We start from the raw sequence: 14,283 nt of genomic DNA, 5'->3' as shown, positions 1-14,283 counted from the left end.
AAAACCAACTCGACGGCACTTAACAATTTTCATGGAGTCCAGGTGTGGTGCTACAGGATAATGCACTGGGCCACAAGATTGTTCAAACCTACCAGCCACTCCTCAGAAACCCTATACAGGGTCACTATGGGTCAGAAATAACTCTGTGGCACTTAACAACAACAGTAACAATATATATAGCAGCAGACCATGTCTTTTTTCCCACAAAGCAGATGGTAGTTGGTTATGTGATGCGGAGTCGGTTCTGACCCATAGCGACCCTGTACAGGGTTTCCAAGGCTGTAAATCTTTACGGGAGCAGAAAGCCTCATCTTTCTCCTGCAGAACAGCGGGTAGTTTCGAACTGCTGATCTTGCGGTTTGCAGCCTGATTCGTAACCACTACGCTACCAGAGCTCCTACAAAGCAGATAGTGGGTTTGAATTGCCAATCTTTGATTTAGCAGCCATGCTCCTAACCATTGTGCCACCAGGGTTTCTTGGTAACATAGCTTTGAGACTTTTAGAAAGAAATATTGAACGTCAGTTTTTTGTGCTTCGGTTTTAATATTACAGGTGATAAATTAGGAAGCTCCTGTTAGATGCTATAAATCGAAGACAATCACAGTGATGTACACAAATAAGACTGGTGTGATCCTTTGTGGATTCAAATTTTTTTGGTTATTTTTAAATATGGGATGTTGGTATTGAGTAAATTGATGCCTTTTCTCTGTCTGTTTCATTAGTTGTCTGGAAGTCAGTAGGAGGAAGACTTATGAAATTTAGACCAGACTCAAAGTAGTCTCCTTGCCCTCTTGTCCCCCGCTCAGCCTACTCTGCTCTTCTGGTTAGAAAACAAATTCTCTGTTGTCAGTCAGAGCCTCATTGCAATCTGGTGTGTCATAGGACTGTGCCCCACAGTTGTCAGTCGCTGATTGTTCACAAGCAGACCACCAGAGCTTGCTTCCAAAGCAACCTCTGGCTGGACTTGAACCTCCAACCTATTGATTAGCAACTGAGCATTTGCATTAACCTGTAAAGGCTTACAGAGTCCTGATATGACACTATAGGACAGGCACTGGATTTCGAACCCCAAGGTGAGTGGTTCAAGCCCAGCAGTCACTCCTCAAACCAGGTACAGGGTCGACTTGGAGCCAACTTGACAACACTTAACAACAGCAACAACATAAATGCTTACAGCAGGTGAAAGGTGTTGTGTCTCCATTGTAGAACCCCAAGTCTCAGAAATGACGGGTGCGTATGTGTGCTCCCGTTTCTAGATATGCTCCGTCCAGTTCACCAAGAAAACTTAGGCATCTAGGAGTAGGACAGGAGCATGAGCGAGATGTGAAAGACAGAAAGATAGTTTATTTTAACTCCCGTTTTGCAGTGAACACAAAAATCCATTTTGAAGCATGAATTATTAGTAAGCATTTTTCTCAGCAAAGCATTCTCCTCTCACTTCACTTCTGGTGCCATCGGCTGACCAGCTTGCTCTTAAAAGCTGCAGCACTGTTTAAACTCACTGTGTTTGGTCCTTAGCCATTTATTAGGTCATTGTCATCAGACCTAAAGTTTCATCTCCTGATTGGGGAAGGAGAGACAAGACCACAAACAAGCAGGTAACCCACCCACCCACTGCCATGGAGCCAATGCCAACTCCCAGCAACCCCATGAGACACAATCTAACTGCCCCATAGGGTTTTTGACGCTGCACTCTTTGGACAGCACACATATGAAAATTGGAACCCTATAGAGAGATTAGCATGCCCCCTGCACAAAGATGACATGCAAATTCATGAAGCAGTCCACATTTTTTTGGAGTCCTGGTGTGGCACTGTAAGATAAAGGTGGACCACAGGTCGGCAGGCAGTTCAAACCCACCAGCAAGCAGCTCCTTGTGTTGAATGATATATATAGAAGAAGTGACAGCTTTTTAAAGTGTCTCTGTCCCAACAACCAGGAGAACGTGTTACCTCCTGTGTTCTAGTGCAGTACTCCAGCTCTCATGTGCCTGTACGTTACCTGAGGCTCTTGTGAAAACACAGGTTGCCGTTTAGTAGTTCTGGGGTGGGGCTGAGAGTCCTCAGTCCTAACAAGCTCCCAGGTGGAGCTGTGGGTACTGCCCCACGAACCACACTTTTGAGTTGCTGGGCTCTACACCTTGCAGCCGATACGGTAGCCCTGGGCCCCATGTGGCTACTGAGTAGTTAAAGGGTAGCAAGTTCAAACATGCTTTGTGAATTCTTCACACAGGATTTTGAAGCCTTTTACACAAAATCCCTAAAATATCTCAATAATTTTTAGGATGGTTTTGTATCGAAAGGGATAGTATTTGGCTAAACTATAAATTGTTGTTGAGTGCCTTCAAGTTGGTTCCAACTCACAGCAACCCTGTATAGGGTTTCCAAGGAGTGACTGATGAATTTGAATCGCTGACCTTGTGGTCCAGTGCATTATCTCACAGTACCACACCAGGACTCCAAACTGTCAATGTTGTGAAGTTCCATTGAGTCGATTCTGACCCATAGTGAAACCCTGTATTATAGGGTTTCCAAGGAGCAGCTGGTGAGCTTGAACCACGGACCTTGCAGTTCAAACGACTTTGCAATCTGATACATTAACCCACAGCGCCACACCAGGACTCCAAACTATAAATAAGCTATATTAAAATTCATTTTTCATCAGTTTATTTTTAATATATTTAATGTGACCTATTGACAGTATTGGAGTCCTGATGTGGGGCTGCAGGATAATGCACTGGGCCGCAAGGTCAGCGGCTCAAACCTACCGGCCGCTTCTCTGAAACCTGTACAGCAGGGTCGCTAAGAGTCAGAATTGACTCAGAGTCACTTAACAACAACAATATTGACAGGGTTATGTTCCAAAGACCAGGTTGTTTTTAGGTGCCATCGAGTCGGTACTGACTCATAGCGACCCTATGTACAACAGAACAAAACACTGCCCGGTTCTGGGCCAACCTCACAATTGTTGTCACTCTTGAGTCCACTGATGCTGCCACTTTGCTAGTCCATCTCGCTGGGGGTCTTCCTCTTTTTCTCTGACCCTCCACCTTACCAAACATGATATCCTTCTCCAGCAAAAATCAGTGTTATACAAAAATGGAGGATTTTTTTCTTTTGTGTTTTCAGACAACCCATTTGTCTGATATCTTTTATTTAGAAAATATGATCTTAGAAATAAAACAGCTATAATGTACTGGTGTGTTCATCACTGTGACGTGTCCATTTATGGATTCTTCTTCTGTGGATGGATGCTTGGAGGAGACAAAGGCGAATAAAACCGGGCTGTGTCATTTCACCTTCCTCCTGTGGTACGTCCGAGCTTCCCTCGCAGAGCCACCTCCAGGGCTCCACTCCCACCCCTACAAGCCCTTCATGATCATGGGCTTCCTTCAAGGGTACTGAGACCTTGGCTGCCCACCTGGCCCCACTGAAACAGAGGCTTCAGGCCTTGTTGAACTCTCTTTGAGATGGCGAGAAGCTCACAAGCAGTTCCTCCAAACACCTGCCCAGTGCCTTTCTTTCCTCCCCTCCCACCCCTCAGCAGTTTTGAGGTAAGCTGCAGGGCCTCAAACTGCACAGGAGCGGGGAACCCAGAGTAGGCACCAGCTGGTTTATTTAGTGCTGCCCGCATGGCCATGCAGAGGTCATGGCCATGGAGGAGGTCAGCCTCCCCCCATCCCCACCCCCACCTGACAGCAGCAGGAATGGAAGGCACAGGACAGCGTGGCCCACCTTCTCCAAGGCTGCTGCCCGGAGACCCTCCTTGAAGGAGAAGATGCTCTGCGGCCGTACATCCTAGCCACTGCTTTGTTGCTGTATAAACTAGCCAGAGAGTAGATTTGTACTACTGCCACAAATGTGGAACGTCAGGTGACGAGATGGTTGATAAAGTGAAGAGTCTGTGTACTAGATGATTTAGACTTCCACAAGTGGCTTGCATCATGTTTCTACTGGACAATACGATGCTTGTTTTCAGACGTCCCCATTTCTGGGAGCACAAATCAATGTTCACTGAGTTTTTCTCCCCTCTACATGATGTCCTTCCCCTCCCACTGCATTCCTTTAACCCTTTTTGATCTCTGTCTTTACCGTCATCATCCAGTGTGTCGGTCAGACAGTCTAGCAGTAGCATACAGAGTCCTTAGCTCTTCCACCCAGAGTGTGGTCCACAGGCCAGCAGCCACAGCCTCATCTATGTTTCCAAATGCAGACTCTCAGACCCCATCCGGAGCTGCAGACCCACTGTTGAACGAACTCCCCAGGAGCCTCGTGTGTACATTAAGATTTGAACGTGTGAGGTTGGGTGCTGTGGTGTTCAGCAATCTCTTCTTCCAGAATCCCATTTCAGTTCATCTCCATGTCTGTTCCTTAAAATTAAGATTCTGCAAGGGTGATACATATTCACATTGTAGTTAAAGAGAAATTGGTACTCTTCCTATATACAAATCTTTAACAGGGATTTTTAGACAGATGCTTCGAGAAGTTGAATCCTGAGACTAAAAGCTTAAGCTCTCCTGAAAATCAATTCAAAAGTCCCCTTTCCCCACTGCAAAGCCACCCAAAGAAAGGCATGAGCACCCCATTACCTCTCTCCAGAGCATCAGAGCTGTTGCGGCAGTGGGCCTCCATACCTCACGTTGAAACCTGCCACTTGGTGTGCTCCCGTCCCCGGGCTGTGGGGTAGCGCTGGACACGCCGTCCCCACAGCACGACTCGACTCGAGGAGGGAATAGCTGCTGGCGAGATCCAAGCACCCAGGAGAAACACAGAAGAGTATAACACGCACTCCGGGTGATTTGGGGGCATACTGGTACAAAACCCTGGGTTACTGATTCGTAACCACTACGCTTCCAGAGCTCCTTGGCACATAATGTTGTAGTTGTTAAGTGCTGTCGAGTCGGTTCCGACCCATAGCGACCCTGCATAGCGTTTCCAAGGAGTGATTGGTGAGCTTGAACCACTGAGCTTGTAGTTCAAATGGCTTTGCAGTCTGGCGCATTAACTCACAGCGTCACACCAGGACTCCAGGCACAGAATAGTAGGTGTTTAAAATAATATGTTGAACAAATTAACATTCCCTTTTATAAAAAGGTCTCAGACCTTCTATCTCAAATGTAACCAAGTTGAAAGAGACTCAGACGATGAGAGCAGCATTAGCCTAAACAAACTTGGGTTGGCTGTTTGGTACGGAAGTCTTCCCCCCACCCCCACCCCAAACAAAGGACAAGTGGAGCTGAGGGGACGCCAGGGCAGGGCAGTAGGAGCCCACACTCCCAGAACAGAATTGGGGCCAGGCCATCCTGACTCCTGGCTTCCCCTTCCCAGCGCTCCTTTCTCCCATTTTCCTTGCTCTCTTTTAATGTCAGGATGAGCTATAATTTGAGCTGCCTTTATTGTTCCCCAAAGACTTTGGGTGGCTCTGTGGGTCTCACAAAACCTGAAATCCAATCAGTATCCTCCTCTGAGCTTTAGGGAAGTGGGACCATGGGTGTGTTTGTCATTTTTAGCAGTCATTGGAGTAGGGCCAACACTCCAGGAGATACTGGAATCGTCTAGAATCGTCTGATTGGCTGTTGCAATTAGCTGATAGACAAAGCAGCCGGTCACTGAGCACCGGGGACCTTCAAGAACTCCAGTTGGGTGGGAGACCTTCCAGCGTGTCTGTCAGCTCCAAAGTAGGACAGAAAGAGACAGACTGGAAGCACAATGGGCTAGTGACAAAGCTGCTGATGAAAACACTCTGCTCCCCCGTCCTTTGTCTGGGGGTCTCGCCTTGCCTCAGTCTTGCTCCCTTTCTTTGTGGCTGCTGTCCTGCCTGGGCAGACACGCTAACTAACGGAAGACAAACCCCGAGAGAGGCTCTGGGCTCCTGTTGTATAATGAGCCCTACCCAGGGACCAGGAGCTGGCTGGCTGGTACACAAAGGAATTCTGTTCTGTGGATTGAAAGCAGAAACAAGGAGGGGCACATTTTGGGCATGGACTTCGTTTCATCCCCTTAGTCACTGAGAGAGGAGCTGACTCTTTGTTGGAGAGAGTTTAAGACAAAGTGCTGGTGTTTCGCCTTTCTGAAGACTTCCACGATTTTTCAAATTGCTAAACAAAACCAATTTTTAAAGCACCAGGCATTTTCACACTCTATTTCAAAATCTATTCCTTCTCAGCCACGGGGTACCTGACCAGCAGTACCTTCACCATCACCCCCTGGGACTCACACACAGGGAACGCCCTCTTTAAAGCAAAGGGATGGTTTAAAGACTGCCCTGCCAGCCATGGAATAGAAAAACAGTGTTCGCTTCAGGCTCAAAAAGTATTCCCTTTCCTTCCCATAGAAACAGAGATGAAGAATACTGTATTGTCATACTAAAGCTGACTGGGATCATCCCTTTAGCAGCTGTACTGACTGCAAAGCTAGACTCAGACCCTGGAAGCAAAAGAAAACCCACACATTGACAAGGAAGCAGTGCTGAAGATCTGACTTACCTGCCCTAATGGTGCAGCTGGTTAAGCACCAGGCTACTAACCTTAAGGCCAGTGGTTTGAACCCACTAACTGCTCCCAAGTTATATCTGCTTTTTAAAAGTTATTATCTTCGGAAACCCCATGGGCAGTTCTCGGAGTCGATAAATCAACTCAGTGGCAGTGCTTGCTTGCTTGGTTGGCTGCAGATCTGGTGGGCTCCGGAGGTGTTAGCACTCACACCTGAGTGCACGCATGGTGACCTCCTTGAGTGGAGGTGAAGTTACCTGAGAAGTGAATTCAGATACACTCCAGTTCCTTACCTGGGTCAGAGACCCACTGCCTTGAGTAGAATCGACAAGGTTTCAAATGATAGACGCAACTGTGGGGCCTCATCGGAAACCACTGTACGGAGAGAAAGGTGACGAGTCCGCTTTCCTTGCTGGCATAATCCTTAATTAAGGAGCGTGAGGCAGTTGTCACATGGATAGTTCTCCAGATGCACCTGGGGGACTGAGACTGGGCTGAAAATCAATCCCCAGCCCTTTCCTGAACACTTACTCCTCCTTTCTAGTAGCTTTGTGTCAGATGGAAACAGAAAGCCTTATTCACCCATTTTACAAGAGAGACAACAGGCCCAGGCCTTGGTCACCTGGGAAGTATGTAGATCTGACTATCTATCAGCTTTACATCTTACTGTTTCCCTTGTGAAAAGCTCAGCCTGAGGGGCTACTCACTGAAAAAGTTGGCAGTTCAAACACACCAGCCACTTCATAGGAGACGATGTGGCTGGCTGTTACTGTAGAGATTTAGTCTCAGAAACCTTATAGAGGGTTACTTTGAATCTGAATGGACTCAGTGACAGTGGGTTTGACTGGGACTAACTGTATTCTCAGTACCTTACTTATTCTACTCATTCGCCAGCTGACAGTTTTAGCCATCTGCTATATCCCGAGTACTTGTCAGTCGTTACTGTTCAATAACACTTTCTCTTTCGGTTTTCCTCTCTCCAACAGGACCACACGCTCCAGAAAAGAGTCTAACCCATTCTTACCCTGCACTTTGCATAGTATTTTTAACCATTTAATACAAAAACATTTCAGAGAAATTGCTAAGAGAGTCCTAACCATCTAACCCATTGGATCACATATTGGCAGTATGTCCAAGGAACAGATGTTCCTATTCAAATCCGTGAAACTGGAAACACTGAAAAACAACAGTCCTGACATTGATTGATAGGGAGATTGACCAGCTCAGACTGTTGAAGTAAACGCAACTATAAAATAGATTTGTACGCATGGAATCTTTACATTTTGGTTTCAAAGGTTCTCAAACGTAGTAACGTCACTTGACCCAGATCCTAATGCTTGCTTGATGTACTCTTTAATATTTCTTTATCAAATTGCAGCTCTGTACATTTGAATTTCACGCTAAAAACCTCTCCTTCCTGAGAAAACAGCACCTCTGGGGGACTTTATAGATATTTTTAGTCTGTTCCCCAGTGTTTCAGCACTCCACTGCTAACCAAAAGGTCAGCAGCTCCACAGGAGAAAAGACCGGGCAATCTGCTTCTGTAGAGATGACCCAACCCAACCCAGACCCATAGTGGCCCTACCGGGCAGACCAGAATCTTTACAGACACTGACTGCCTCATAGTTCTCCCTTGCAGTGATGAGTGGGTTCGAACCGCAACCTTTCTGCTAGTAGCCAAGCACTTAACCACTGCACTACCAAGACTCTGAAGATGAACCATTGCCATCAAGTTGATTCTGACTCCCAGCGACCCTGTAGGGTTTCCAAGACTATAGTCTGTACGGAAGCAGACTTCATTTTTCTCCCTTAGAGTAGCTGGTTTGAACCCACCAGTTCTACTCTGTCCTACAGCTGAGCACTTAACCACTGTCTCAACAAGACTGCTTTAAAGATTTACAGCCTGGGAAACACTATGGGCCAGTTCTACTGTGTCCTATAGGGTCACTGAGAGTCAGAATCACCTTGATGGTTAACGGTTAATGTTCACAGATTAATCTTGTTGGTGAGGTGGTTAGGCACTGGGCTGTTAATTTTACAGAACAAGACGGCCTCTTTCTCCCATAGAGCTGGTGATGAGTTCAGACCACCCAGTTAGCAGCTGTGCACTTAACCAATGTGCCACCAAGACTCATCAAGATTTACAGGCCAGGAAACCCTGTGGGCAGTTCCCCCTCTGTCCAACAGCGTCACTGGGAGTCGGAACTAACAGTACTGGGCATGTGTTTGTGTTTTGCTTCAAGAACCCAGTAGACAAAGCAGGATTGCAGAGCGTCGTGTCCGCTGTATGAGATGCCTGCGTACATTGACTGAATCCCTTAGGTCACAGCTGAGCCATCCTCATGATTCACTTGATAAAAACCTTGTCTCAGGACCTGCAGTGTCTGTCTGTCCTCTTGAGAACAACCACATCTGACTTCCACACTGTCTATCTCGTTCCTCTGACCCAGGTCCCGAATGCAGACCCACTTCCCCTATGGGGGTCTCGACTTTATTTCGTCTCCCCACATGGCTGACCAAAACACACATGGCGCCACTGGGCCTCAGGCTGTGGTACACGCTGACGTTCTCGCTGTTCCGAGGAATAGCTGTTACTCCGGTCCAGACAGCAGGCAGGAAGGACGGCCATGCTCTGCTCTCACTGGCTGAGAGTGAACTTGAGGAGCAGTTTGTGAAAGGACACGGTCCAGGGGGCCAAGCAACCAACAAAACAAGCAACTGTGTGGTGCTGAAGCACATCCCCTCTGGCATCGTTGTAAAGGTAGGGGAGAGGAAGATGGTCGGGGAAAGGAGGGGGTCCCGTCCAGATACTTCTATGTGTAGATTCTGGAGCCAGACTGAGCTTTGTGACAAGGTACTTAACCTCTCTGGGCTTCAGTTTTCCCTTGTGTAAAACTGGATTAATGGGACTCATAGAAAGAGGGATTGAATGCTGGTGGCCAGGAGGCAGGCATGTAGAATGTGCCCTTTGGTTGTTTATTACATATTCCTAAGTGTTTTTGTGGACGTCTCCCCAAACCCCACCCTCAACAACAACAAAAAACAAGGAATGGAAGTAAATACTGTTGAGTGATGATGCACGGAGGAGGCTAATCACTGCAATGAAAGGATGATACAAAGCCATTGTTCTCCCATGTAAACTATCACTCAGTTTACAATAAAAAAAATTTTTTTTAATAAATTTTTTTTTAATTGGATTAAAGGTACCTGCTTCACAGAGGCTTTGTGAGGACTAAGTCAGTTACTAACATGTGTAAACGTCTTAGAAAGGAGCCCTCGTGGCATAACAGCTAAGCCCTGGCTGCTAACAGAAAGGTCAGCAGTTCAGAGATACCCAGAATGAATCTGTAAAGATTACTGTCCAGAAAAAAACACACGGAGCTGTTTTCACTGTGTCGCATGCTGTTACTAAGAAGAGTCCAAATCAACTCAGCAAAGGCCCCCAACTCAATACCACCACCACACATTAGCGGGAATTGCTGGGTGAGGGCTGGTGGCCAAGTCAACTACTCACTCTGCTTGAGACCACCCTGTACTAGCCTGTTCTAGGCAGTAGAGGGCACTGTAGAGCTCATCCCAGGCGCCGAGCCCCTCCTCCAGCCTTTACCAGGAGGTGATGTAGATAAGGCACCCAGCTGCTTGCTAACCACAAGGTCAGCAGTTCAAACCTGCCAGTCACTCTGAGGGAGGCAGATTAAACTGGTCCCATAAAGATTTATAGTATCCAAAACCCTATGTAGAGAATCCACATGGCGGCAGTGGGTTTGGTTGGTTCTGGTAAGCCCCCTCAGGTACAACCTCCTGACAGGCCTCAAGTGCTGCAGAGCCAGAGTCCTACTGGCCTCCTTGAACTCAGGAAAGCAGTGGGTGAGAAAGGCAGACGCCCCCCCACAGCTCGCTTCTGCCAAGCCACTCCAGGCCCCGCTGGCTGCAGGGGGCGCTCTCAGCCCACTGACCAGCTGATCACCTTATGGATGGTCACGTCCTTCTCGTCTGTCCCCTCTTTTAAATGCCAATGACAGCTGCCTAGAGCAGCCTTCTTTATAGAAAAACAAATCTCTGATCCGCAGAGTACCAGCATCCAGGCAGTTCTGCACGTCTGAAGATTGGCATTGTGCCTGCGCCTTGGCCCTGGTGTCTATGCGACAAGCCCAGGCAGTGGAACTGCTGGTCCACTCTGTTGCACCTAAAAACAGCTCTGCTCCTGAAGGGGCAATCAGAAAAAGACAGACTTTTTGTACTCGAGAGACACTAATGGGGTCCTGGTGGGATGCTATAGGATAAGCACTGCATTGCTGCTAACCACGAGGTTGGCGGTTCAAACCCATCAGCTGCTCTTTGGAAATCCTATACAGGGTTGTTGTGATTTGGAACCGACTCGAAGCCACTCAACAGCAGCAGTGGTACTAGTAACGAGTACTAGTGGCACATGGGTAAGCACTCAGCTGCCAAGAAAGATGATGGTTCAAACCTATCCAGGAGCTCTTGAGGAAGAAAAAAACCTGGCAATGTTTTCCCATAAAGACGACAGCCTAGAAAACTCCATGGATCCGTGCTCCTCTGTCACATGGGGTCACTGTGAGTCCAAATCAATAAATGTCCCCAACAACAACACTAAAAGTAATGGGACATATGGAAACATGAGATGGGCACAGTTCAAAACACCTTCCCATGTGTTAACTCTCAATCCTCCAACTTCATTATCCATTCCTATCCCCATGGTACAGATGAGGAATCTTAGGCATAGAAAAGTCCAGCAACTTGCCCAAGGTCACACAGCTACAGGACTTGACCCAGCCAAGCCCTAAGTTCATCTTCTTAACAGCTGTACAAGGGGGCTTCAACACATTTGTGGAAAAATTCCAGTATCTTTCAGTTCCATTTTTCCATGAACTTTCTGGAGTCCCCTTGTACAGCTGTTTAATTTCATTCATTCGTTTTCTTCTTTTCCTGCCAAGAGCATATCAAATAAAACCTCAATCACTTTTCCTTTCCTCTGGGAAGGGAGGAGAAATAAAAATGAGAAGAAAAAATTCTTACTCACATGCTAAAATAAAATTCTGAACCTGACATGGTTCATTTGTCACTTAACCCATTTTATAGAACCTAACTCCAAATTAGCTTTTAGGACTATTCTCCCATCCTAATTTCACAGAGCTTCTGTTAGCAAGAGACGTCTTTTCTCAATCTCTCTGATAGCTGCAAGGCCCGAGTCCATAATGATTCAGGTGTTCCCTGAAGAATGTTCCGGCTAACTCTGTCCCGCTCTCTTCTGTCCGGCAGAATATTGGCCTTATAAATGGTACATGCAGAGCACTTGTGCCCTGAATACAAACTAGATCTGTCACTCAATGTTTTCAGAAGTATTTGGGAGTTTTAAATTATCTGAAGTCCTGGTGTGGCACTGCAGGATAAGCACTGGACTGCTAACCACAAGTTGGCAGTTCAAACCCATCAGCCACTCCTTGGAAACCCTATACAGAATCACTGTGAGTTGGAACCGATTTGATGGCTCAACGTCATTGCTTCTAATGTCCCCTTATTGGCACCACCAGTTTGTGCTTGACTGAGTGGTGGTGTCTTGGAGTCACTTCTGTCTCTTAGCAGCACTATAGAGGGTTTCCGAGGCTTCAAATCTTTACGGGAGCAGAAAGCCTCCTTTCTCCTGTGAAGCAACTGGTGGATTTGAATTGCTGACCTTGCGATTACCCACCAAACGTGTAACCGTCTACTAACCTAAAGGAGTTGTTGGTCCTATCTCACCCAGCGGCACCACAGAAGAAAAACCTGGCTATCTCCTTCCATAAAGACAACAGGCAAGCAAACCCTAAGAGTCGTTCTACTCTGTAACATGTGAGATCACCGGGAGTCAGAATCGACTCCAGGAGAACAGGGTTGACTTTTTGGTGTGGGGATGACTGCTTCTAAGCAAACAAGGATACTACTATTAATTATAAAACAGCCATGAAAGCCACATAATACAGTTTTGGGGACAGGACCAGGTAGCAGAAAAGGCAGGAAAGGGTCTGTACTTGGTTTTGTCACAGACTGAGGGGCCCATCAATAAGGAGCTTTGCCTCTGGGCCTGTTGATTTAAGAAAAAAGGTCGAATCTAAGGAGGGTTTCTAAGACTCCTTTACCTCCCAACACACATGGTTTTTACTTTATAAAAAACCCTTTCTTACAGTGTCATCAGACAAGATCCACTGATCAAAACCGAAAACTAGCACGGAAAATACTGCAGGAGAAAGTGGACATTTTCTACAATGGGGAAAACAGTCTGGTTTATAAAGAAAAACGAGAGGCAGAGAGGAAAAAGCAAGAGAGGAAAAAAAGAGCGAAGGAAACCCTGGAGAAAAAGAAGCTCCTTAAAGAACGATGGGAAACAAGTAAAACCGTCCAGTGAGAAGGACTCCAGAGTCAAAGGGAAATCCACTCCATCCAGGCTCTCCCTCCATCGCCAGCATCAGGATAAAGCTTCTGAGGAAATATTTCAGACACACTTAAAAGATATTGTTTTCAAAACACTACACTAGTAAGTAGGACTGTTCGTCCCGGGAATAAAACTGTAAACACAAGCGATTACTGTTACTTTTGCAGGGGGTGACCTTGGATTTGGCACATAAGAGGGGCCTCTGGGGTTAACTGGCAAAGTGCTCTCTCAACCAGAGAGGTGGTCGGAAAGGTGTTCACCTTAAACACTTTTATAGAGGAGACAAGTATCTGTGAATGTGTGTATCTGTTTTTTTTATATTACTCCTGTTAGGTGCCGTCGAGTCAGTGTTGACTCTTAGCAACCCGTGTAGCACAGGAGACTTCCAAGGCTATACTCTAGAGTTTCAGGAAACACAGTCAGAATGATCCCAAGATGGATGAATGGCGAGATACTGTCTCGTATACTTTGGATGTTACCAGGAGGGACCAGCCCCTAGAGAAAGGTAATCATGTTTGATAAAGTAGAGGGCGAACGAAAGAGGAAGACCCTTCACACGATAGACTGACAGTGGCAGCAATGGGCTCAAACACGGGAAGGCGCAGAACCAGGCACCGTTTCATTCTGCTGTACATGGATCACTATAAAGTGAAACCGCTTCAGTGGCGCCTAACAAAAGTCTGAAGGGAGCAGATCGCTAGGTCTCTACTGCAAAGTCACTAGGTGGGTTTGAACCACCAACCTTCCAGTTAGCACCGAGCACTTAACCATTTTACCACCAGGTCTACTTGTTTTATTCTAAAAGATTAGAAATACAAATAATTTTGGGAAGGACAGCTCAGGTTCATTTTTGTAGACAACTGTAGACCTGCATCAAACTTGAAAAGTGTTTAGTGACAGTTTATCATTGCTTGGTGGCCCCTGGCCTACATACCATGTGTGTTAGCTTAGAGTCAACAGGATAAGAAAACAAGGTGGTGAAAGGTTTAAAAGTTAGTAAGTTACTTTTCAATTTACTCCATTAGCTAATAGAGGCTATGTTGCCAAGTAACCTCTCTGATGAAGGAATGCATACATCATTCCCTGGATGTTGATTTGAAAATAGATTTATAAGGGATGAGGTCCTGAAACCTACTTTGTTTGCAAATGTGCTTGATACCAGGAATCGGCTGGATTTACCAATGTGTTACAAATAAATACCTATTGTGAATTGAACTGTACTCCAAAAAATCTTGTCACCTTTGCTGGTGGTTTGGCAGTTATGTAATGATGTCCTGATGTGACACTTTAGGATAAGCACTGGACTGCTAACCTCAAGGTCAGCAGTTGAAACCCACCAGCCGTTCCTTGGAAACACTA

The 14,283-nt window shown here is 46.4% G+C and overlaps 1 protein-coding gene across 1 annotated transcript; it reads left to right on the top strand.

The window, feature by feature from the left end:
* The first annotated feature begins 3,649 nt into the window (after nucleotides 1–3,649).
* Nucleotides 3,650–12,897, top strand: LOC102836198 (chromosome unknown open reading frame, human C12orf65). Its single transcript, XM_006865480.1, has 3 exons — nucleotides 3,650–3,791; nucleotides 8,942–9,252; nucleotides 12,679–12,897. The coding sequence occupies exons 1-3, from the start codon at nucleotides 3,650–3,652 to the stop codon at nucleotides 12,895–12,897; spliced, it is 672 nt and encodes a 223-aa protein (XP_006865542.1).
* The last annotated feature ends 1,386 nt before the right edge of the window (nucleotides 12,898–14,283 follow it).

This window comes from Chrysochloris asiatica, unplaced genomic scaffold (assembly GCF_000296735.1).
Source record: "Chrysochloris asiatica unplaced genomic scaffold, ChrAsi1.0 scaffold00078, whole genome shotgun sequence".
In the NCBI taxonomy this organism is placed as follows: domain Eukaryota; kingdom Metazoa; phylum Chordata; class Mammalia; order Afrosoricida; family Chrysochloridae; genus Chrysochloris; species Chrysochloris asiatica.
This window is presented reverse-complemented; position numbering and strand designations above follow the sequence as displayed.

What these genes read in the sequence shown, in the direction of transcription:
- LOC102836198 (XM_006865480.1), top strand. Translation starts at nt 3,650, where the DNA reads ATGGCCATGGAGGAGGTCAGCCTCCCCCCATCCCCACCCCCACCTGAC. An exon ending in GGAGAAGATGCTCTGCGGCC is followed by an intron (nt 3,792 to 8,941) that starts GTACATCCTAGC and finishes CCTCTGACCCAG; the next exon opens with GTCCCGAATGCAGACCCACT. An exon ending in CCTCTGGCATCGTTGTAAAG is followed by an intron (nt 9,253 to 12,678) that starts GTAGGGGAGAGG and finishes CCTTTCTTACAG; the next exon opens with TGTCATCAGACAAGATCCAC.